This window comes from Solea senegalensis, linkage group LG11 (genome assembly GCF_019176455.1).
Source record: "Solea senegalensis isolate Sse05_10M linkage group LG11, IFAPA_SoseM_1, whole genome shotgun sequence".
Classification (NCBI taxonomy): Eukaryota; Metazoa; Chordata; class Actinopteri; order Pleuronectiformes; family Soleidae; genus Solea; species Solea senegalensis.
This window is the reverse complement of record NC_058031.1, coordinates 12,285,744-12,308,515: the sequence shown is the minus strand read 5'-3', so window position 1 is coordinate 12,308,515 and position 22,772 is coordinate 12,285,744. Positions and strand designations below refer to the sequence as shown.

Sequence of the window (22,772 nt, the reverse complement as noted above, 5' to 3'; positions counted from 1 at the left end):
ACACGCCTCCAAATATTCCACTTTAAAAGGGGGACTTATGATTAGTCTACTTATGTTGACGCTGTGACCCCCCCACGCCCTCACCCACTGTCCCCCCCTGTCCCCACCATTATATACATATATCCACAGGAAACACAAGCTCAATTTAAAATTCTTAAAAATAAGAAAATGAGTCATGATGGCGTTAATCATTTATCATGTTTATAATGCTTGTACACAATATTTCAAACAAAAAAAATACAATACAATTGAATTTATTTGCACTAACATGACCTCATGTCTTTCTGCTCATCTCTCTCCCCCCCCCCACACACACACGCATGTTATTAATAGACAGAGTTGGGGAGCACAAGTGTCCAGCCTTGACACCCCCTGACTGTGACTTACAGTGTTGCCTTCCTGTGTTTGGTTAGCCAGGCCGACCCCCCTGAACCCCTGTGACCTCGCGACCTCGCCACTGGAAACACCCATGTGGCCACATCAACATATTATTTTTATCTGTTTCAGAACAATAGCTGGCAGAGCCATAAAATGTGTCAGATAATGTCAAAGAGGGAGCAGAAAAGAAAGGAATCCTTGTGTCTCCAGGGTCTGACATGTGTAATCACATACGGAAGCTTTAATTGATGGCAGAATAAAGGTCGTAGTGTGTTACCATTCTATCTCTGGCTTCCCAGAACACTTGAGGACTCCACGCATCATGGTCTGTCAGTGTGACTTTGTTTTCAAATCTTTATTCCACATAGCTTTTTTGCATCAAGAGCTTATCTTGATCTGTTTGTTGTGATGTTTTATTTAAAAGGTGTATTATGACACATGATGTCACACAGTAACTTTCTTACCTAATCTCAGTTGAACCACACCTGTGAATTCTCAACAGCACTTAACTATAGATTCATCAGTGCTCATTACGAAGTTGTAATAGGAGTTGTAATTGTCTACCGCTATCCTACACATGAGGCGCAAAAAATAGTTATAGTTATAAAGTTTCACTGTCTGTTGTTTTACCTCACTGCCATGTGGAACATTTGTTTCCCCATGTTTAATCTTTATGGGCCCCCTGCTTATAAGGCTGTGTCTGAGGTTAGAGTAGGGAAGTAATGAATTACGTTTCCCCACGCTACTCTATTTGACTACGTTTTTTGTGTACTTGAAGTCTTTTTTAAAATTTGTAATTTTACTTTTACTTAGGTAGGTTTTTTTGGACGTACTGTACATTTTAAATCCCTTCCGTAACGGATACAGAATGATGAGGACAGGTGAACGATGAGGACAGGTGAATGTTGAGGACAGGTGAACGACGTGGACAGGTGAATGATGAGGACGGCTGAACGATGAGGACAGGTGAATGTTGAGGACAGGTGAACGATGTGGACAGGTGAACGATGAGGACAGGTGAATTGGATCTAATTAAGGATCCTGAGTGAGAAAGTTGAAGCATTTGTGACCTTTGACTGACACATTATGTGTTTAAATAATTTGTTTTGTCAATACTTTAGTTTGTAAAGGTTTGCCTTTAATTAAAAACATTGCATGTGAGATTTGTGTCACCTTTTAATTTTTTCACGACACAAAAAAGATCTCCAACCTTGTTAAAAAAAAGACTAAGTAACTTTCACTCGGAGTACATTTTTCGACCAGTACTTTTACTTGTACTTAAGTAAAATGTTATCAAAATAGTGGATTTTTCATCCCATATGTTTTGAGCTGATGCTTCCTCATTTATACATTTTTTTACACTCTTCTTGAACTTATTTTCTCATTTCATTTGTTTCGAGGCTCCAAATGACTGTTTGTCTTCTACTTTTATGCACATTCTGTCTGAAATTAAACAGAGACTGCCTCCAAAACGCTTTTGTGGTCCGGCTCTCGCTTCTTCTCCACAACACAACGCAGAGTGTGTGACACCACCGGTTACATAGGCATGTGGAATAGGTCACTGAGCTCTACAGTGACCATGGAAAGGCATCCTTCTCTGGGATGTTTCCAGAAGATCCCAGGATGTTGTAGGGAGGGGTGGCAAGGCAAAGCTGCATCTTCCTGCCCTCATGATAAACATGGAAGCGGGTTCAAGTCTGGCTTGAGCAACACAGATGAGAGATATCAACCTTCATGACAAATGCAGGGAATGACTCAATCAAAAAAAGCAACAAACACTTTCATATCTACAATTATCCACAGTGCCTTTTCTTTTCAAAGCCTTACAGGAGGAGAGATTTTCATCTGACATGAAAGGAAAGGGAAGGAAGCAAACATCTGCGGGTTGGAGATGGAAATAAAGTCATTATTATTAGTTTTTATTTTGGTGCCCCCTTCCCCCTGCCTCCTTCTGGCTCTTAGCATTTTACTCCCCCATTTCAGGATGGGAGTACATGGCTGGATGAATGGTTTGGTTTCCTGCAAAGCAATAGCACAGAAAATGAGATCTTTCCTGCCCGAGTTAGACTACACTGCTTTGTTCTTTCCAAACAGAAAGCTTACACCTGAGCTGGTGGTCAAATTCAGTATGTACCTGAGAGCCAAGTTCAACGATGTTTATGGAGCTCTTGTGTCGAGGAGAAAAAAAACGCAATCAAAATCTGCTCTATAGAGGCAAATACATGTCACGTGAGTGCAGCAAAGGATGAAATTGGGACTTCAAGTTCTTTTTTCCAATGACAGATGTATCATAAGGTGAACATATGATTTTGGAAACAATGCAAACCGTGGTATTGCAAGTGTTTGCCTTGTTTTGTTTCTTGGAGCTGAACAGACACTGCGCAGGATCCACTTCCTCAGATGGAGGCCGTTGGAAGGGTTGTGGGGGGGGAAGTCAAGGAACTGACACCTAACTCCCTTCTCCCCCCCCCCCCGACCCCTGCCACAATCACACAGACACACACACACACCGGCCCTTTCTCTTTACCCACCTCTGCACCGCCTCCTTCACTGTCTCCCACCGTCTTATCAGTGCAGGAAGACGCAGGGTGGCGCATTCTGGTGCGGCCGCATGCAGTTTAACTTTGTGTTTGTACCTTCACATGCTGTGCTGCGTCAAACACTGCCTGTGTCGAGTGCTGATTTCAGTGGTGCACAAACACATAGAGTCCAGGTCTGCGTTTCCCTACTGATCCTTGATATGACCTGTAAAAGAGGACATCAGTGAGCTCAAGTTGAGGCGATGAAGTGGACAATAGACTCAGGATGGAATTTCCTGACCCCAGACAAGCAGGTCAAATGTCGGCTATGATGCCGTATACCTTCTTTTGTAAAAAAAAGATAATATACATTGTGCTTATCACATGCTGTATGTTTAAAGCAAAGTTGTAATGAAATCAACTGTGAGATCTATATCATAGCATTTTTGAAGCAGACATAATGAAGCAAGGCCAGTGCCAGTCAAGTGTGTGAAGCAAGTGTGCCGTGAGTGTGCAGGCAGGATGGCAAACGGACAGTGCGACCCATTATCAGTTGATTAGCGAGCAAGGCCCGCCTTTTCCTGTGAGCGTTTCTGCATTTGTGAGCGCAAACGTGGGGAATAACAGCCCCAAATGCACTTTGGCATAGACTTCAAACGGCCGACTGTCAGGAAAGCTAATCTGTGCGTCCCCCCCTTCATTCTTATGTTTTGACAATAAAGATAGCCTATCTCATGCCATTACAAGCTGCCCGTCTCCTGCCTCGTTCCTGATATGCCCGACAACCACTGCAAGAGTGTGCTACCCAATGGGACTGCTGGGACACCTTGATTGCACTGCTATCAACCCTTAATATTTTGCTGCAGGGAGAGGTGCTATATAACTGTTTCTCCAGCAAAACACAAAAGATATGTTGAGTTACTTTGAAGGGTGTGTGTGTGTGTGTGTGTGTGTGTGTGTGAGAGAGAGAACAATGTTGTGCCTTTCGAGAGAAAAATGGTTCGATAATGCTTCAGTGCTTTTATAAAACCATTGTTGCAAATTTTACATTTTTGTCTCCAAAGTTTAATAGTGTGGCGTGCAGACAGACTCTGAGCAGCAGCGTTCCATCAGAGTAAAGGTGCATTTGTTAGTGGGTAAGTGCTGAAGTGAGCAAACCTTTTTATATACGAGAGGAATGAGTTTGTATGTTTCACTTATCAGTGTATACATCTAACATTTGCCAAGAACAGTGTTGACCTTTTTAAATGCAGACTGAACGCGTGTGGCTTTTGATTGTAGTTCTCTGTTTATATTTTCAGCCCGTTACTCCTGGGTATTTTGAGTATTTTACAGAATTTGACTCAGTCAATCACTACTTTCGTTAGTTTATTTCTCTTTCCATCTCACATTTAAATCTGCTCATCATTAGTCTGCTTACTAATTCTTGTTATTAGGATCATAAAGTTTCATCAGCTCCCACTTACGATAAGGTTTTTATGTATGTGCGAATTAAATGTTGTATGTACTGATGAAGAAGTGTGTGTCTGATCGATTGATTAACCCCACGAGCATCAGTATAAGTTTGTTTGTACTTAACAACCACTGAACAAAGTACTTTCTTTGATCATGTACCACACTCTCTCTCTCTCTCTCTCTCAGAGAAACACACACACACCTCGTATGTGTGTGTTATGTGTCACTTCCTCAGAAAGGCCAGCAGTCTCCAGATGTGCAAGTATAATGCGTCGACAGTCGAGTTCATTTCCTTTTAGCAAAGGAAAAGCAGTGCAAAACAAAAGCTAAAGTAAATAAGCTCAATTACAACATCCAACAAAACAAAACAAGAAATGCAAACAAAAATCAAGAGGGAGAAATTAATCAGAGACGGGGTTTTTCTTGAGCCGACTTTAGAAAAACGAAGGGAGGAAATCAACAATGGGCATATAAAAAGGGATGGAAGAAAGGAGATGGGTGTTGGTGAGGTAAAGGAGTGAATGCCTCTGCTCCTCCTAATGTGCAGGGTTTTATCTGACTGTTGCATGAGAGAAGGGAAAGCGTGGGCTTTGGCTGTAGTGGCGTCCTGGTCGGACACTGTTGACAGACAGGCCAAAATATTGCTTTCTTCTGCTGCTGATTAAAGAAGTGCAACAAAAGGGTGGAGGGATAGGAGACAGGCACCCTCACCAGTCTCACTCAGTCACACACACACACGCACACACACCATGTCAGGTCATAAAATGTAACAAATGTGTAACAGCATTACAAAAAAGAAACAGTTTTAAAGTAAGAGTCACTCTGCCGAATTTCCCAAAGACACAAAAAGGTTAAAAACACAAAGACATTTTATTGCTTTCTCCTCATAAAACAATGATGTTTAAAAGTTCACTTTTGAGAAGATGTGAAACATCAGAGCATTTGAATAAGTAAACATATTTTTTGGCTCTTTGAGAACAACTCTAAAGATTATTATTAATTTTTTTTTAAATCTCAACTGTATTACATTATACTATTTTAACACCAGTTAAAATCCTAAGAGTAATCAATCAACATGTGAAGTACAAAAATGCCCAAAACGACCATAAATAAAGATAAGAGGAAAACCAGCACATTATAATGTCTGTGTTTCCAAAATAATCCCAGAAAAGGTGTAATAGTGAAACCTCAGAGTGCTGTCTTTACATATTGTACTCTGCCCAGTCAAAAGAAAGTTACACACTGAAATGAAAAGTTCAGATTCTTTTCTTATCTTCAAACATGCCCCAAAAACCCTGTTAATTCAGTATATTTAGGTCAGCTGACCTTGTGTCTTGTGTGGGCACATAACGAGGCTGAACTTTGACCTGACCAACTGAAACAACCACAGATCATAACAGTGCCCCCATCGGCTCATACTGTAAGCATTAAGCAAACTAATTACAGTATGTGACCTTCTTAGGGGAGTGTGCATATAACTGACAAGAGGGAGGGAGAACCTTACACGACACCGTTGTTGTGTTGGTTTTGAGAGACACTGCACCCTGCTGGTAATGGAAAAAATGTAAAAACTGGCTGCATGGATTGACTGATTGTTTTTCAAATTACTGGGTGAAACCCTATAAAGGAATTAAAAAAAAAATACTTCACAGAAAGCACATAGAAAATAAAAAAAAATATTACTTTTGGTATATATAAAGTGTGCTTTTTACATATAAAATATTGCACGTCCCCTCATAAATTCTAGGCAATTCACAGTGTGATTGGTCCAAGGCACGAGTTTGTCCTAGCGAGTGTCACATGACATTCAAATCTGTTGCATAGACTAAAAATAAAGCTTTTTCTTTAGTGTGCCTTTGAAAAACATAGACTCATCCTAAACTAATCACTTTGCTTGATAATCAATCACCATGAAAAGGTCCTCGTCTACACGTAAACTGGCTTTGTAAAAAAAAAAAAAAGAGAAAAACAACCCTGATATTCAAACGACTACCTCACTGTCCTACGGTCCCTGCATTAAGTAGATGACAGACAAGGTACTAAGTGTCCTATGTTACTTCCTCTCATTTATGGACAACACTGTTTCAGACTGAGCCACTAAACACATGGAAGTAAGATTTCCAATCTTAAAATAGTGGTACAGTGTAAGAGAGGAAAGTGTGGGGAAGCCACTGAGAAAGAGAGAGCACTTGATCGACCTGAAGCAGGAAGAGGAAATGATGTCAGAGCGACAATGTAATATTTCAAAATAACTCTGCTGACTTTCACATATGTCAACAGAGCAACAGCTCTCCGATGATTCCTCTTTTCATAAAAGGCAACAGGTCTGTGAGGGATTGCTCTGTTATGGTCCACTGTAGGAGAGCTGCCTATGTAGCTTTTTCCCCTTGTTCCATTTATGACCATGAATCAACTAAGCACAGGCACCAGGACCTGTCCATGCAGTCAAACTGCACACATTTGGACCCTGATAAATTGGTGACAGGTGTGGACAGATGTTCTCCAGTCTCTTTATAAAATGGCGAGAGCTCACCGATGTCCCAACACCCAAGAAGGGCCTGAACTACAAATGCGTTTAATCCCATAGTTGCACATTTGAAATGGCTCAGTTTTTAAAAGGTTGGTAAAGGCTGTGGTCAGGAGGAAAAGTCGTCACTGGATCTTAGAGAGTCCACTGGCCAGAAGGAGCCTGAAGGGGACAGTGGACCGTGACACAGTTAAAGGCAGTTTGTGGAGACCTGCAAAAACAAAGAAAGTGTATATATTAAAAAAAAAGGTCAGTGACATCACACACAATCACAAGGCGGAGCACAACTTGCAAAGCTAAGAAAAATAGTTATTTAGGTGAAGTCTATTAACCACAAGACAAAAGTAAGCTGGGAGGCAATGGGAAAGTGCAAGAAAGCTGCCGTGGTGCAGAGATGCTATCTGTGCAGTGAGGAAGGGGATTGCGTGTATACGTGTGTACGTTTGGCGTGTCAACGCTCAAAGTGCTTGTTTGTGTTGGGTGGAGGGTTTAGAAGGGTGTGTGTGCTGTGAGGGGTCGGGTGGAGTGACTGGAGGTCCCCGAGGGAGCCTGACTCTCCTCTTGTCCCTTTCCACTTTCCTGCAAGAATTGTATTCTTTCTATCTGAGGAAGAGAGACCTGCCCACTGGAAAATAGGGCCAAAGGTTGGAAATCTTATTCAAGTGCAACTCATTTCAGCCCAACACATTTCTGCTGACAGAAAAATGATATGAGTACATGGCGCTTTCACTTTGCTTTATAGATTCAACAGGAAAGTGGACTGACCAAAGGCACGGATGAGCTCTCTCTGAACTGCCCAGGTGACCGTTTTGATGAGAGAGGCAGAGGTGAGACCAGCGAACAGCATGTTGTACATGAAGACAATGTAGAAGTTCCCGAGCCAGTTATACCGACCAAAGTCTCCCAGCAGATCAAAGCGGGTGATCCCTAATACAATGGACACCAAAGAAAATGTTCTGCATGAAAACCAACAGCTCCAGTCAAGAATATCTGTGTCATACAAATGCCCTCTTGTGGTCGAAGCTAGAACTACAGGTATTCTTGATACTACACACTAGATATTGTTGTAGTTGAACACAATTAATCCTGTACCAAATGTCACAATGCACCTATATTTTTATTAAATTACAGTAGCAGAACTAAACTTAAACTCTTATTTTTGTTCCACAATTTAGTCCAATTTCATGTACAATATGTACTTGTGATGGGAATTGGTATCGTTATCTATCTTATACTGGTAAGAATCACTGGATCGGATATTGGACAGATAAAAAATATAAAATACAAAAATCCTATAAATCACACGCTTCACTATGCACAGTCTATAAAAATGGAAATAAAAATCAGCAAAAGAATTTAAAAAAAAAAAGAAGTATTTATGCTACTTCCTTACCAAGTGTGCGTGAAAAAACAGGCAGTGCAGAGCTCAGGATAAGCAGTGAAACACAGTTTGCAATAATCTGAAATGGGACAGAAGTGCAGAGATTACAGAGGAGTGTAAACACAGCACAGTTACATCACACTGTGAGATTATATACATGATATGGTTAGCAGTCCTCGTACCTGAGTGAGGTTTGTGTCCTGTGCACGAGGGAGGAGGCCAGTGAAGAGAGGAGAACTATAGAAACCCACTACTGAGGAAACCATTAGGTAGCTGGCAATCGTTGTAAAGGACAACAACAGGAGAGAGGAGTAACACACTCACATTTTAGATGGTAAATGCCATCCAGATAGATAACGTGATTCAACATCACACACACTGGTAAGAGAGAAGGGACAGTCTGTTGGTGGCTGAGTCACAGCCACATGGACTGGACTAGTTTACATCTGTGAGCACACAATCATAGGAGAATGAATGGAAAGGATACAGGATAAGGACAACTTGAACTGCAGCACCGAGAGAGCCAAACATGGAAAAGGAGGCCATTCCCAGGTGCGGGTCCTAAAATACAAAAATATGATAAACATCAGTGTGGACAGATGACAAAATGTTGTAACTTGAACATTTCTCTGAGGCAAAGTCTTCACCTCCATCCCTCTAGGCAAAGCCTTCTCATCCAGGAGCAACTCCAACACATTGAAACAGACCATCAGCACACACATCACCTGAAGAGACACAGACAAAAAGTATACAATATAAACTCAGGTCTGCACTAATATATATATAAAGGTTGACCAGCATTGATTTGTTAATAACAGATGTGTACCGTCAGTGCAAGGAGCACAAGCATGGCCAGCGGATAGCCCAAGTTTCGCTGCCATGGTGACGCTTTCCTACGCATCTCTATTGGGTTGACCAAAAGAAAAAGAGAAAAACAATAACAAATGAGTGCACAGCAATGACTCACTATACAATGTATATCACTACAGGAGAGACGCAGCAGACAGGTGCATGTTCAGCCAGTATTACCCAGAGCGATGCGCTTGCCCCGTACTGTTTGGTACTCTTTTCTCATTGCTTCTGTGTTGAGCTTGATCCAGCATGATGGACTTCCGCCTTCAACAACACACGACAGACACAAAAAGTCAGTCAGTCGGCTTTAAACTGAATCAGAAAGTGACAGATGTGTACTCGTGGTCTTACATTTCATTTTCCTGGAGAGTGAGTCCTCTTCAAACGTGGTGCAGCTCAGTGTATCTTCTACATCTTCCAACAGCTGAAGAAGGAATCATAAAAATCAACGAGGAAAGTGATGAATTTCTGACATATTCCAGCATTCGAAAAGTAGAGATGAAAACCTTAAGTCTGTTTTTTTAGACATGATATCTGTGACCCACCCGTGGTTTGACCAGTAGGCTGCCTGTTACACTAAACATCCGGGACAACCCAAAGGGAGTGCACACTGAGAAGAGAAACACACAGGTGGTGAGATGAAAATGTCATACGCTTTAGTTTTTTGATGCTCCAGTAACTTACAATTAATCTATACTTACATAAAAGCAGCAATACTCCACACAAGGAAATGCCTGAGTACAGGTAGGGAAGGTAATACTCCCACAGGTCTAAAATACACAAGACGAGAGTAAAAAAACAACAGTAGTAAAGACCTGTGTATCCCTCTGACACTGAAGGATCTTTAAGTTCAGTGGAGGTGACTCACCGTAGAGGCTCTTTCTGGCTATGTTGTCATGGAGAAAGGCTGAAGCCACCCACACAATGCCCAGCACGAGCAAGGCCAGCAGCAATAGCAGTACAACTGCTTCGTACACTCGTGCCATCACCCCCTACGCAAACAAACAAATGCTGAAGTCTTTTATAATAATTTACAAATCTAGAGCAACCATCGGAAAGGCAAAGCCAAAACTTGTACCTTTTTGGATCCCACAAATCCCTCGGACTCCGTGAAGAAGTAGGCAAACGGCATAAGGAAGACCAGGGACAAATTTGAGAAAAGAAAAACTAGGTTCCACAAGCCTGACCAGTGAAAAAGAGACATGTACAAAACGTTAGTTTTCACTGCAAACGTTAATTATTAGGCTTTAATTTGATGTGAAGAATTTCAGCAGTACTACCAAAAACCACTGTGTGGCATAGTTGTGCTAAACAGTGTTTCATGACATTCAAGTTCAATGTGAAAATAAACAAGATTGTTTCACTATAATAAAGGAATTAAATAAGGTGTAGTTACATTATGAAATTAGCACCAGAACTTACTTTAAAAGGTTCTCTCATTATTGGTACCACTGTTTTGAACTAAAACACTGCACACAGTTAAGGTCACAGCAACTCTGCCCACATTAACTATCTGCTTGTGTTTGAACAGATACCTGTGCAGTATTGATTTGGAGGCTAATTCCAATGATTGCCATTACATATGAACCAGTTTCTAACAATAATGACCTTTGCCGGCTGCTTTGGATTCTTGTGAAAACATTGGCAATTACCATGGATAAGTGATCCATTTAACCACTGCATGTAGTAGCTGTGTGGGAAGGTGAGCAGCACCTCATTGGACAAAATGGAGATGGGTAGAAGGAGAACGGCACACACTGCAACAGACAGGGTGAACGTACACAACCACAACCTGGAAGAAGAAAAGACACGGTGTCAGTCTAGTCACATATGTTTGTGTTTAGTCTTGGTCTAACACTCACTCTGTCTAACACTCACTAAGTGCTGAGGTATCCCGGGACAAAATACAGTTACAGCATAGAGGAACAAAGGGCAAGTTGACACCAACAACAACCAAATAAACACGGAGGCTCACATGTCACATTGACTAAGGTTATCTTCACAGACGGAAAGTGATTGGGAGAAGATTACTGTGGGTCAGCTAAACCCTAGGCATCTTTACTTACGCAATTTTGTTGACGGTGGCATCTTCAATATCATCTGAAAGAGAGCAGAGAGACAAGTTTGATTTCATCTACCACAAATCAGACTCCAACTCACTAAATAAAACCATCTATTCATCAAACAAGAATACTTTTGACACGCATAACCAACTTATTATTAGATATTACACATTACCATTTCAAGAAAATATCTGTTGTAAGTTAAGAGGGAGTTTCAATGTACTGTACACCATGTACAGTCTGCATACTGGACAGCACAGAGGCACATAAGGGAAAGCTGTAATATAAGGAGCCCATATGAAGTTGAAAAAAAAAAAAAGAGTAAACGTTTCACTGGTGCATGTGGATAAGCATGTTAGGAGCAGAGACTAGTTAATGTTAGCTGCAGAGGTACTAGAATAAAGGCTGGGATCAACAATATTTTTGAATATTAAACATACTTAGTTATCAACGTTATCTGTCTTGTAGAGCTGCAACTAACAATTATTTTCATAATCGATTAATCTGTCGATTATTTTCTCGATTAATCGATGAATCGTTTAGTCCATAAAATATCAGAAAACCTTAAAAAATGTTGATCGGTGTTCGCCAAACCTGGAAATGATGATGTTCTTAAATGTTTTCTTTTGTCCACAAACCAAAATGATTCACTTTTCATGATTTCTTTGTGATCCAGAGCCAAGAAATTAAGAAAATAGTCAAATTTAAGAAGCTTAAACAATCAGAAATCTCGTTTTAATCATGAAAAAAAACTTCAAACCGATTATCGATTATCAAAATAGTTGTCGATTAATTTAGTAATCAATTAATAATCGATTAATCGTTTCAGCTCTACTGTCTTGTCTGTTCCGAAATGCAACAGTACACAATACTGCAACTATTCCCAGTGCAAACATCTGCACAGCTGTTTAATAATGAGGTAAATCTATAGTAAAAAACAGTTCTTGATGCACAACTGTCAAAGCATCTCTGTTTTGGAGGTATTGCTCAATCACCATTTAGCTGCAAGGCACAACTGTTGTGCTGTTGTTGAAGCGAAGACCACATTTACGATACATAGCATGTGCTCTTTCCCTCCTCCAAAAAAAGAATTAAGAAAAACAAGCTGGCTATAGCCCAAACCCAGGCCAGCCACAGCGAAAGCACAGACCTGGCCATTTGGACATCCTACATCTGCTTCCAATAGTGGCAAGTTATTGGATTTATTATGTAACTGTGAGTCTGCAGAAAGTTTTTTCATGTGAGAAAACATAGACCCAAGTTCTTGGTGACATTCAGGGAAATGTCTGTGAGCTGTACAGTTATTTACCAATACTGTATCATTACACTGCAAAAAAACTTTGTGTAGCATAATGTAATGTTTATTTTACTGGGTTTTTTCGTTGCTGAAACGGGCTATTTGAGGTCATTTTTCATAGACAGACTACACTGTTTGCGTTCATCACCCTCCCTGCGCCACCCTGATCCACTGGGAAACTGCCTGAAGCAGTTGTTACAGGTTACATAACACACCTTCTTCACCTCGGAGCTTTAGATTGAAATGTGCAACCCTGGTTGTGTGTAAACAAACTATATTCATATATGAATGAAAACATGGAAAATGGCTCCATATGAATGTCTATAGCAAGGTTTGTGAAATATTAACTGCTTGTTTGAGCATGGTCAAAATATGTGATATATCTTCAGGAGAGGCTGGAAAAAGAGACTGCATTGCCTACTGTATTCATGAAGCCTATACCAACTACAAAGATGAGACGACTTAAGCCACAATACAGTCCCAGCACTCTTCGCCTCTGCTCCGCACGGCTCGACTCTACACAGTTTGGTATGGTTTTCCTTTACTATAGTACCTCCTCAACGTGGACGGAGTCATCATAACACGGCTGCATAAAACTGCCGTGACTTTGTTTTACACACGACACACACAAACTAGTGACTTGTTAAGCAGTTATTTTTACTGAATCATTAGAATCAGTTTATTATAAAGATTTGTTCACAGAATTGTTAACTACTTCCTGCATAACTGGAGCACAGACTGAAGTACAGCAGAGGAGGTTGTGATGCTGCTTGCGATCACAGCAGTGCTGTAGCTAAATACACCAGACTCCTCTGATAAATACAGAGATTTTAGACATCGCCTTGCTAAATGCTGGAAATTAACGCATGTCCAGGATTTCTAAGCCTTTTTAACTGATCTACAGTTCAGCATGGTTAGGTTTGAGGCCTGTGTCACCCAGTGACGACACTTGGCTAGTCAGGGACCGGCAGTCTGGCAACGCCACATAGAGTATCGGCTCAGCCCGTTTGGAACCTTGTCGGAGCAGGTCCTAAAAAAAGTACCAGGTACTATCACTAACGGACCAGCAAAAAAACGCGTTGAGACGTGCTGTGTCGAGACTGTGTAGTGGAAAAGCACCATTACTTACAGAAGTGGGCCAAGCTGAGCTGGCTTGAAATGTAGTTGCTTTCACACTCACAGTGGAAACAAAATCCACAGACCTCAAATGTAATCAATATGCCTGTCAACACCATCAATTCCCCTGCAGGCGACGTTCCAAAAGCCTTTGATGCAAAAGTTTGTCACATAGCAGTCTTTGTGCAATATGCTTTGCATAATAGAGTAAGAGAGTGACTTTAAAACTCACCTGTGACATACTCAGCAGTCTTCTTGAAGTGGGTTAGTATGAGGTAGGAGACTATGTAAAGGCACGTAAACAGGAGCACACAAATCTGTAGAAGAGACAGAAAGAGGATTTTGTTTGACAAATTTGTTCCTTTTAAACATTCCGTTGTGTTCAGGCTGATAAACAGCAATGAATAAACAAAACCAGCTGTGTGTACTAGTACTAGTAAACAGCCAACATTCCCCATTTGTCAATGAACAGAGATAGATGGAGTCTCAAGATGAGCGCAGTATTCAAACAAAGAGAGTGAAACCAGTGGAAGTGAGATCAATTGAGACAGGTTAATCATTTTGTTCTACAAATAGAAATTAGTTGTATTGTTGATAAGACTATTGCCATTAACAAACACTCAACAAAATGTGAAAATAAAAATAAGGATCCTTTTAATTTCTCCCTGAATTTCCACACCATATGACCATTAATGTCAAAGTGTTTAAATTGGACTTTTAGCTTCAATGTGAAAAGCTAAGTAATTATATAAATAAAGTAATTAAACAGATGTTTGAACTGTTTGTGCTGTCATCAAGATGTTATCTGTGATACATTTCCAGGTCAATCACTTTAACAATGTCAATACTATGCAACAAAGTGTTGGACTGACAGATGATTGGGAATTATGCTGCCAAACGATGAGCACTGATCAAAACATTTGTACTTAAAGAGAGTGCACGCAGCACAGTGAGTAGCAGTTTGTTTCTAGGGTAACAACAACAACAAACACAGAGAGTCTCTCTAGAGAATGACAGATATGTGACAACATGCTTGGAGGCGTAAAACCAGTTTCTTAAACCAATGTTAATTAAACATATGGAGTTCTTTGGTTCTTTGGTGGAGTGTTCCTGTGACACCTATAGACATGAAGAGTATTTTGTAATGAATCACTGCAACATATAGAACAATTTCTGGAAGAGGATGTTGACCAACTTTAGGACAGAATCATGACTTTGGAAAATACATCAACAACACACACTACAAGTGACTGTTATGTTTCAGAATATCAGTAAAAACACATACAAAAAGACAAGTTAAACCTGATATACACCCAGGAAACCGAAATATAAACACCTGGCAGTATAATGAGTAAAACTCAACATAGCCACAAATAAAAGGGTCTCAAAAATCACCATGAAAACTGAAAAGGGTTGTAGTAAACATTTAACATTTAAGTCTTAAAGATCTTGTGTTCCTTTTGTATACTTGAGGTTGGGATCCAGTTTTCACAGTGACAAGCACACCCAACTAATCCTGCAGGCAAACTTGATTTGGCCCTACCAAACAATCATCATTCATCAAAACAGAATAGGTACTATCCTGTTTTCCTTCCATACTAGACAAAGTGGCAACTGTTCAGAAAGTAGTAGTAAGGACTTACATTAGTGATGACCTACAAGCTGCATCCCGCAAATAACAATAGACTGTGGAAAACCACTAATCGGCTCAGTCTGCACATTTGTTCAATAATGCAGCATAGTTTGGCGAGGTGCTCACTATGATTAATCCAACATGAGGAAAAGCAGGAAAGAGGGGGTGAGCACAGGGTAAGAAACACTGTAGGTGGTAGGTACCCAGTGTAAATCCAGTGCCCAGAGTAGACATCCCAGGACTCTGAGTATTAACCCAAAGCATTTTAAAATTCACAGAGTGACCTAACCATCTCTATGTTGCTTCAGGAAAAACACAATGAAGCCAAAGTGCTTTCAAATCTCCCTAACATTGCAGAGAAAACTCAAAAGGGCTGGAGACTGGCAGTAGAAAAGCACATCCCTGTAAACTGTCAAACAGACTCCCTCAGACCTGCTATTTACATTCAGGCTATGCACATTCAGGCAAATCACGGCAGCCTTTGTTTTCATTTAAACACCAGATTAGGCAAAAAATGATCAGCCTCAAATAACTTGAAACATTGCAGGGCATTGCCATACTAATCCCAATGAAAGGGCAGCTTCAATTGTACTGCAATGAGTCATCTAATATTTGACAGCTTAGTGATGTAAAATTTCAGAGAAGCTACAACACAAAATGACTAAAAATAATGGCTGTGTGGATGATATTTTTTCAAAATGATGTCCAAGAAATGCACACATGTTTTAATTTTTACATAATATGGTATTCTTTTCTCAAAGTGATTTGATATCTTAATATTAAGAGGTGTTGGGTGTTGCATTTCTCAAGTGAAAGATGTTATCTTGACCTTTTATTCTGCTAAACATTGATCCCTCCTGATCTTTGCAGGCTCAGGGTGTGGACTGTGGGTGTGTACTTATGGCTTTAACATCTCACGCAGACAGTTTTTTTTTAATCTAATCTGTTTCTTTTTTCTTTTTTTTTAAAAAAAGAAAAATACCTTGACTAGACAAAATTAACTTATCTCACTGCAACTAGCTGGATTAGACAATTAGTTTTCCACTTAATGATGCAGGCAATAATTTAATTAATCGGCCAATTAGCAGACATACCCGGGATTTCTGAACCTATATAAAAAAAGGAAAAACGTGAACAACCGAATTCCAACTGCCAATGGTGGATCTGTTTGTGGTGTTTTTTATTCCACGTGTATCACTCATACGTCCATTGTGACACTGGGTGCTGGAAACAAAATGAGTTGAGCTCACGGTGTTGCTGTTACAGGGGGTTAATATTTTGTATTTTTTACTTTGGTCCCGCTTTCTGCCCAAAGCTGCAAAAAATAACGTAGAAACATTTGTGGCTATTCACATGCTAATGCCTGGCACTGGGTTTAAAATGATGCAGGAAATTTCATTGCTGCCAATGAAGAAGACAATTAAGACATTTGCATCTGTGACTCAGTATCAATTAAACACTATTGGGGTAATAACAAGCAACAAATCTTTGTACTCTTATCAAAATGAATAAGACGTAGTTTATCTTCAATTTCTGCCAAATAACACTAATTTGACCCACATTTTACATACTGGACCTTTAAACCTACTGAAAAACAAAGATGGAGGGGCAGTTGACCAAAGTGAGGCAGCACAGTGAAGGGGTGATAAGCAGGAGTCTTGAGGTCTGCCAGTGGAGAGTGTAGACTATAATAGCATTAAGTCTTTAGGGCAATGACAAATCAAGGGCATTAGAATACTTCTTCATCTGGTGCTATGAGTAACTACTTATTTTAAAATATACACATGACACAAAAAGTAGAATTGCTAATTAATTTTACCTTTAAAGTGGGTGTAAATAGGTTTACTTATTAATCTGAGTACTCAAGTTAAAGAACAGTCACAATAATTTTAGATGGTATAACACATTAAATTTTACCTTGAAAATAAAGAGAGAAAGACATCAGGTTATTTACTCCTTTAGGTTTTTCTTGAAACAGAAAAACTAATAACTAAAAACACTGCAACTGCCCAGCTCCAGAAAATATCTAAATAATATCGGAGCCCTGAACTGATGTTAACTTGATACACTTATTATAAATAAGATGAGTTACTTGTGTGTTTTTGCTGCCATGACGTGTGATCAGCTCGAACAACATATTTGGTTTCACCAACTCCACCCTATACTTACCTGTTATAAAAGATTCAGTTTCCAGTGGGAATCATTAACTTTTGCAGGACATAACTAACCCAATAATGATATTGCTATTATAATAATAATCTGTTTAAAGTTGGGTTACCAGGACAAACTGGGTTTATTATTGCCCTGACCTGGGTACACTGTGTCAGAACATACAATCTGTGGGAATTAAACTGCCTATTTATGCAATCTGATGGCAGTTTTTTGGGGTTAAGGGTCAGCCTGAGTCTGTCAGGTCTGAAGTTCACCATGAGCTGTCGATTTTACACAAAACAGAGACAGGGTGGAAAGAGCAAAGGTAAGTGCAGTAGTAACCGTACTTCAGAGAGGATAAGGGTGCTGCTGTCCTGGTACAGGAATACTTGACCGAAGACTCGGGTGGCTGAAAACACAACAGAGGGGGGGCTGCAAATGCTGAGTAAGCTGTTCTTGTGCCAAACTAGTGACTAACCTGCATCCGTCTCTTCAGAAGTTAAGCTAGCTGCTACAAGGAGCTAATTTCACACATTAACGTAGCAGTGGAAAAGTGGCATCACGCGTATTGTTATAGACACCAAGAGTTGTGCAATCACCACGTCATGTAAAACAAAGTGAAAAGCGTCACCTCTCTTGAGGTGGCAGCCAGAGTGACTGACGTTTGGGTTGTTGTAAGCGACCCTCATATGCATATTAACCGACATTAGCCCCCAACTCCCCCCAGCGGCTTTACTTACTATAGTCTCACGGACACGGTTGTGGAAAAGTTGCTCTCTAACCGACACGTCGTCCGTTTCCATCCTCCGAAACCATTCCAGAGTCTTCACGGGCTTTACAGAGCCAAATGAAGACAGTTAAAGAGTTAAGAGACAGGGCATCGTCTCAGAAATGTGATGTATTCTGTGGTTGAGCTGAGCTGCTGCAGATACTGCTGCAGATTCACTCACTCAGAGCTGATAAAAAAAAAAACCAATCACAAGGAGGGGTCGTCAGTAGGAGGGGCTACGGTGAGGGGGAGGGGCCTGTAGAGCTACAGGTACCAGTCAATCATCGTTATGATCAGAGCTATGGGCAATAATCCATATTTTGAATAATTTTAATCATCAATTTAGCGTGTGCAAATACTCTACAAGTACAAACATTTGCTGCACGTTGTTCGCAGCACCTGTTGCTCTTTTCTCCAAGACAAATGTGACAGTACTGATTTAATGTGTACTATTATAGATATATTGATTTGTCTATAACGACGTTTAAAACCACAATGAACTGGTGTCTTCAACTGTCACAAAATATCAATCTTAAATAGTCTGAAATGTGTAATTAATTTAATTTAATTTAATTTAATTTAATTTGTGTTAATGTGTTAATATTGACTAATGTGAAAAAACATTATCATAATAATGTTTTTGGACATATTCATTCATATTAATTCTTAATTCCATATTATTACTTTTATTGACTGTGTGGAAATAATCAGCCTAATTCCACCTCTACTTTTATTTTATAACATTAGGCATACAGGGATCGATTGATTTATGATTCTATGATGTATAGGGCTCAAAGTTCTTAAACTGGTAATGGCACTCTTTGTATTGCATCTCTCGTATGAAAAAAAGAGAGAGGACATTTTCATCTCGTTTTATAATTTAGAGATGCCTCCTATCAGGTAAGACATTCAGTTGAGGAACATTGTGTGTTGAGAGCACAGCACAATTTCATTGTCATGATCCAAAGTCCAACTGTTGCAACATGTAGCAACTTCAACCACGGAAAGGACTGGAAACGATTTATCAAGTTAAGGATTTGTAATTAATGCTAAGTAAGTTACCTATATTTTATACAACAAAACAAATATATATAGAATGTAAATATCGAAGTAAATAATGTATATTTTGGTATAACAGTTTGTTTTTAAAAGAAAGGTTAGCGCCTACTATCTTCTGATGTTTTTTTTTATAATGTGATGAGTATTTGTGGGAGAAAAAAACCATGTGAGGACAGACTAGTGTTTTTGATCGCACAGTGAGGCGAGATAAAATGACAACGCACATCATGAGCTAAGATAAATCTCACTTATATAATATATTACTTAATCAGGGAGGAGGATCATACAGATTTTAAATCCCCACACGTTCCCTGAGCAAGATAGGAAGTTATGTAAATACATGGAATCAAAGGGTGATGTGATTAAAATGAAATTATACGACAGCCATCAAAATAGCATTATAAATTATGTGAAACAGATATATGTAAAATGTTTAAAAAGTTTCCATTAGGTATGTTTTTTGGAAGTACTGTACTTCGCTACATTTTAAATCACATCCATTACTGAGTAAAAAAATGTTGGCCTGAGTTTTAAAAAAAGGCCCCTGAGAGAGAAAGTTTAAGCATTTGTGACCTTTGACCCTATTTTGACTGACACATTATGTGTTTACATGTTTTATTTTTCAGCACTGAATGTGGAAAGGTTTGCCTTCAATTAAAAGATTTGTGTGCCCTTGTGCTTTTTGCACGACACAAGAACCCCAACCTTGTTATTAAAGGAACACTTTAAACAAGGTACTTTTTTACTTTAACTTGAGTACATTTTTAGACCAGTACTTTTAATGTTACCAATATAGTGGTACTTTTACTTGAGTTGAATATTTCAGTATTTATTTTGACTTATTTTGTGTTTTGCAGGTAATCTAATAAAGGATGCCTAGTGCCCACCTGAACAGAAACTGACCCACTGTGGCTATAGGATGGTAAAAAGTGTCCTGGTAGCCTATGCCCTGTGGGCAGTAGGTGGACCTTTGGGCCTTCACCATATATATTTAGGAAGAGACAGCCATGCACTGTTATGGATGCTAACACTGGGAGGGTTTGGGTTGGGATGGGCTAGAGAATTCTTACGCATCCCTGCTTATGTTGGTGAGGCCAATCAAAATGAAGATACGAGTGAGAGAAAACAACCCCCTGACAGGATCCCTCCACCTGTAAGTCCCATAAGATTTGCTGGTCAGGTGTGTGTTGGGATCTATTTTGGCGCCGTGGCCCTGATCGGACTCAACTCCCTCAGTTTCTTCTACTTGATTGTGCTGCCGTTGAGCGTGGGTGCAGGGGTGCATTTGGTGTCCAGCGCTGGCCACCAGACCTCTGACCTCCAAAAAACTATGACTGCTTGTCTCATAACTTCCCCAATATTCTATGGCAGCACCTTGTCGCCTCTCCCCATCAGCCTGGCTGCCAGTGTCACTGCTACTCAGCACCGCAGGATCAAAGCCCAGCGGACACCTCAGGGAACACAGAAACTAGGTGAAAACATCCTCTGGTTTCCATTTGTGCATTGATGAAAACAATTCTCGTGATTATTAGAATTGAACTAAAGTGTTTAAAGTATTTTTTCCCTCTCTTGTCCAGTGCCACGACTTTACAGGCTGGGTCTAGCTTGGCTGGCCTTCTCTGCTCCATTGGGTTACTGTATTTTCCATAACACTACAGCAACACTATACTACTTGTCCGACTGCGTAGCAGCACTGCTGGACTTTTTCTGGTTTCTGCCTTGGCTCAGAGGTGTGCTTGAATACGTTCTTCTGATGCCCTATCACATCTTTTGTACTCTAACTGGAGGCGGCTACTATGAGGAGGCTTGGAGGAAGGTGCTGGAAATTTTGCTTAAAGAATACACTGAGAAAGAGAAAGAAGCACTGAGGGTAAGCATTTGTATATTGAATCTCTGCACAGGGTTCAAGTGATGCTAGGGCTGGATGACATAAATATATATTAAATAGACGTATTTTACAAACCTGAATTTAAAAAATATATACATATTTTTAAACATATTTGTAAACTGTATAATGAACCTTTGTTATTATTGCTATTGGAGAAAATTATATCAAGCGGATGTTGTTATAATAATTAAAACAAGCTTTCTGATTTTTCAGCTTCCTAAATGTGAATATTTTCTTTGCTCCATATAAGGACGAAATCATTAGAACTGAATACATTTTGGTCTGTGGACATACAAGACATGTGAAAGCTTTGCTATTTCCAGGTTTGGGAAACAGTGATTTACATTTGATAACATTTAATGGACCAAACAAGTACTCGAAATAAGCAAGACAATAATCAACAATGTAAAAATAAACCTTAATTGCAGCTTAAGGACAATTATTGTTATTGAATTATTGACCTGCCAAGAGGGATGTACTAAAATAGTTAAAGTTTGAGGTGTTTTTTAATGTAACTGTATAAATTGTTAGCAAGTAACTCATAACTTATGACCTGTGCGTTCACTTGTGTTGCAGGTGTTGTTAATGGAAACAGACGCCTCTTTTGCAGAGATAACTCGAAGCTATAGGGAGCTGGTCAAGATTTGGCATCCGGACCAAAACCATAGCAAGGAAGCTGAGGCAATGTTTCTAAAGATTCAAGAGGCTTATGAAATTCTTCAACAGAGACACAGGCCCCGTTCATTCAAATAGCTGGCCTTTGTTTCTTGCTGACTGACCTGAATAGTTGCCGAGTGCAAGAGATGTGAGTCTCTTGACTGCTTTGTATTTCAGTCACCATTTTCTAAGGCACGTAGTCAACTGTCACTATGGCAAACGTGCTCCCACTTGTCAAAAATCATTTTCAACAACTGCCTGATACTTGTAAAGACATTGCTGCCACCTGGAGGAGCTGTCGGTGTCATGACAACATGACACTGATCATTTTAATTTCACAGCATAAAACTTTAAATTAAATGTAAACTGGTTGTCAAGTAAATTCTACTTCTACTAAAAACGGTTCCTTTCAAAATGACTTGACTGGCAATTTCCAGTATTTGTAAGTACCATTATAGTTCCAATAAACTATCATATTTCATATGATAAACTAGCTTTTTTTTATTTCATTTGAGAAATACAGTATGTGAGTAATATTTATCAGAGGTGGAAAGTAATGAATTACATTTACTCATGCTACTGTAATTGAGTAGGTTTTTGTGTACTTGTAATTTTACTTTGATTTTATGAAGTATGAATGACGAAGACAGGTGAATGATGAGGACAGGTGAATTGGCGTTAATTAAGGTTCTTGAGTGAGTGAGAAAGTTAAAGTTTTTTTGTCAGCACTTGAATTTGTAAAGGTTTACCTTTAATTAAAAACAATTCATGTGAGATTTGTGTCCCCTTGTCCTTTTTGCACAACACAAGAAAGAACCCCAACCTTATTTAAAAAAAAAGGAGAAAAAAAGAGTACATTTTAAACAACCCCCTTTTTTGTAACTTTTACGCAAGTACATTTTTAGACCAGGACTTTTACTTGCACTTCAGAAAAATGTAATCAAAATAGTGGCACTTTTCCTTGAGTGGAATATTTCAGTACTCTTTCCACCTCTGCTATAGCATCTACTGCTCTACCTTGACATTT

The 22,772-nt window shown here is 39.6% G+C and overlaps 3 protein-coding genes across 8 annotated transcripts in view; 1 reads left to right on the top strand and 2 right to left on the bottom strand.

The window, feature by feature from the left end:
- Nucleotides 1–22,772, bottom strand: part of samd11 (sterile alpha motif domain containing 11) — a 1,171,052-nt gene that overhangs the window by 899,335 nt on the left and 248,945 nt on the right. The gene's annotated exons all lie outside the window — the stretch shown is intronic.
- On the bottom strand, nucleotides 5,820–18,313 carry lmbr1l (limb development membrane protein 1-like). The gene is made up of 17 exons (XM_044038103.1): nucleotides 18,113–18,313; nucleotides 13,821–13,905; nucleotides 11,179–11,212; nucleotides 10,765–10,904; nucleotides 10,191–10,294; nucleotides 9,981–10,104; nucleotides 9,814–9,882; nucleotides 9,658–9,722; nucleotides 9,464–9,536; nucleotides 9,290–9,376; nucleotides 9,087–9,163; nucleotides 8,908–8,985; nucleotides 8,748–8,821; nucleotides 8,443–8,533; nucleotides 8,273–8,339; nucleotides 7,645–7,806; nucleotides 5,820–7,090 (listed from the first exon to the last, which is right to left on the bottom strand). The coding sequence occupies exons 1-17, from the start codon at nucleotides 18,173–18,175 to the stop codon at nucleotides 7,005–7,007; spliced, it is 1,479 nt and encodes a 492-aa protein (XP_043894038.1). The 5' UTR covers nucleotides 18,176–18,313; the 3' UTR covers nucleotides 5,820–7,004.
- On the top strand, nucleotides 17,663–22,288 carry dnajc22 (DnaJ (Hsp40) homolog, subfamily C, member 22). Of its 3 annotated transcripts, none has more exons than XM_044038125.1 (5): nucleotides 17,663–17,697; nucleotides 19,827–19,934; nucleotides 20,058–20,672; nucleotides 20,778–21,070; nucleotides 21,665–22,288. In XM_044038125.1, the coding sequence occupies exons 3-5, from the start codon at nucleotides 20,120–20,122 to the stop codon at nucleotides 21,839–21,841; spliced, it is 1,023 nt and encodes a 340-aa protein (XP_043894060.1). In that variant the 5' UTR covers nucleotides 17,663–17,697; nucleotides 19,827–19,934; nucleotides 20,058–20,119; the 3' UTR covers nucleotides 21,842–22,288. The 3 variants fall into 3 exon arrangements, with proteins under 3 accessions (XP_043894060.1, XP_043894058.1, XP_043894057.1); XM_044038123.1 differs by lacking the exon at nucleotides 17,663–17,697 and adding an exon at nucleotides 17,711–17,817; XM_044038122.1 differs by lacking the exon at nucleotides 17,663–17,697 and adding an exon at nucleotides 18,815–19,194.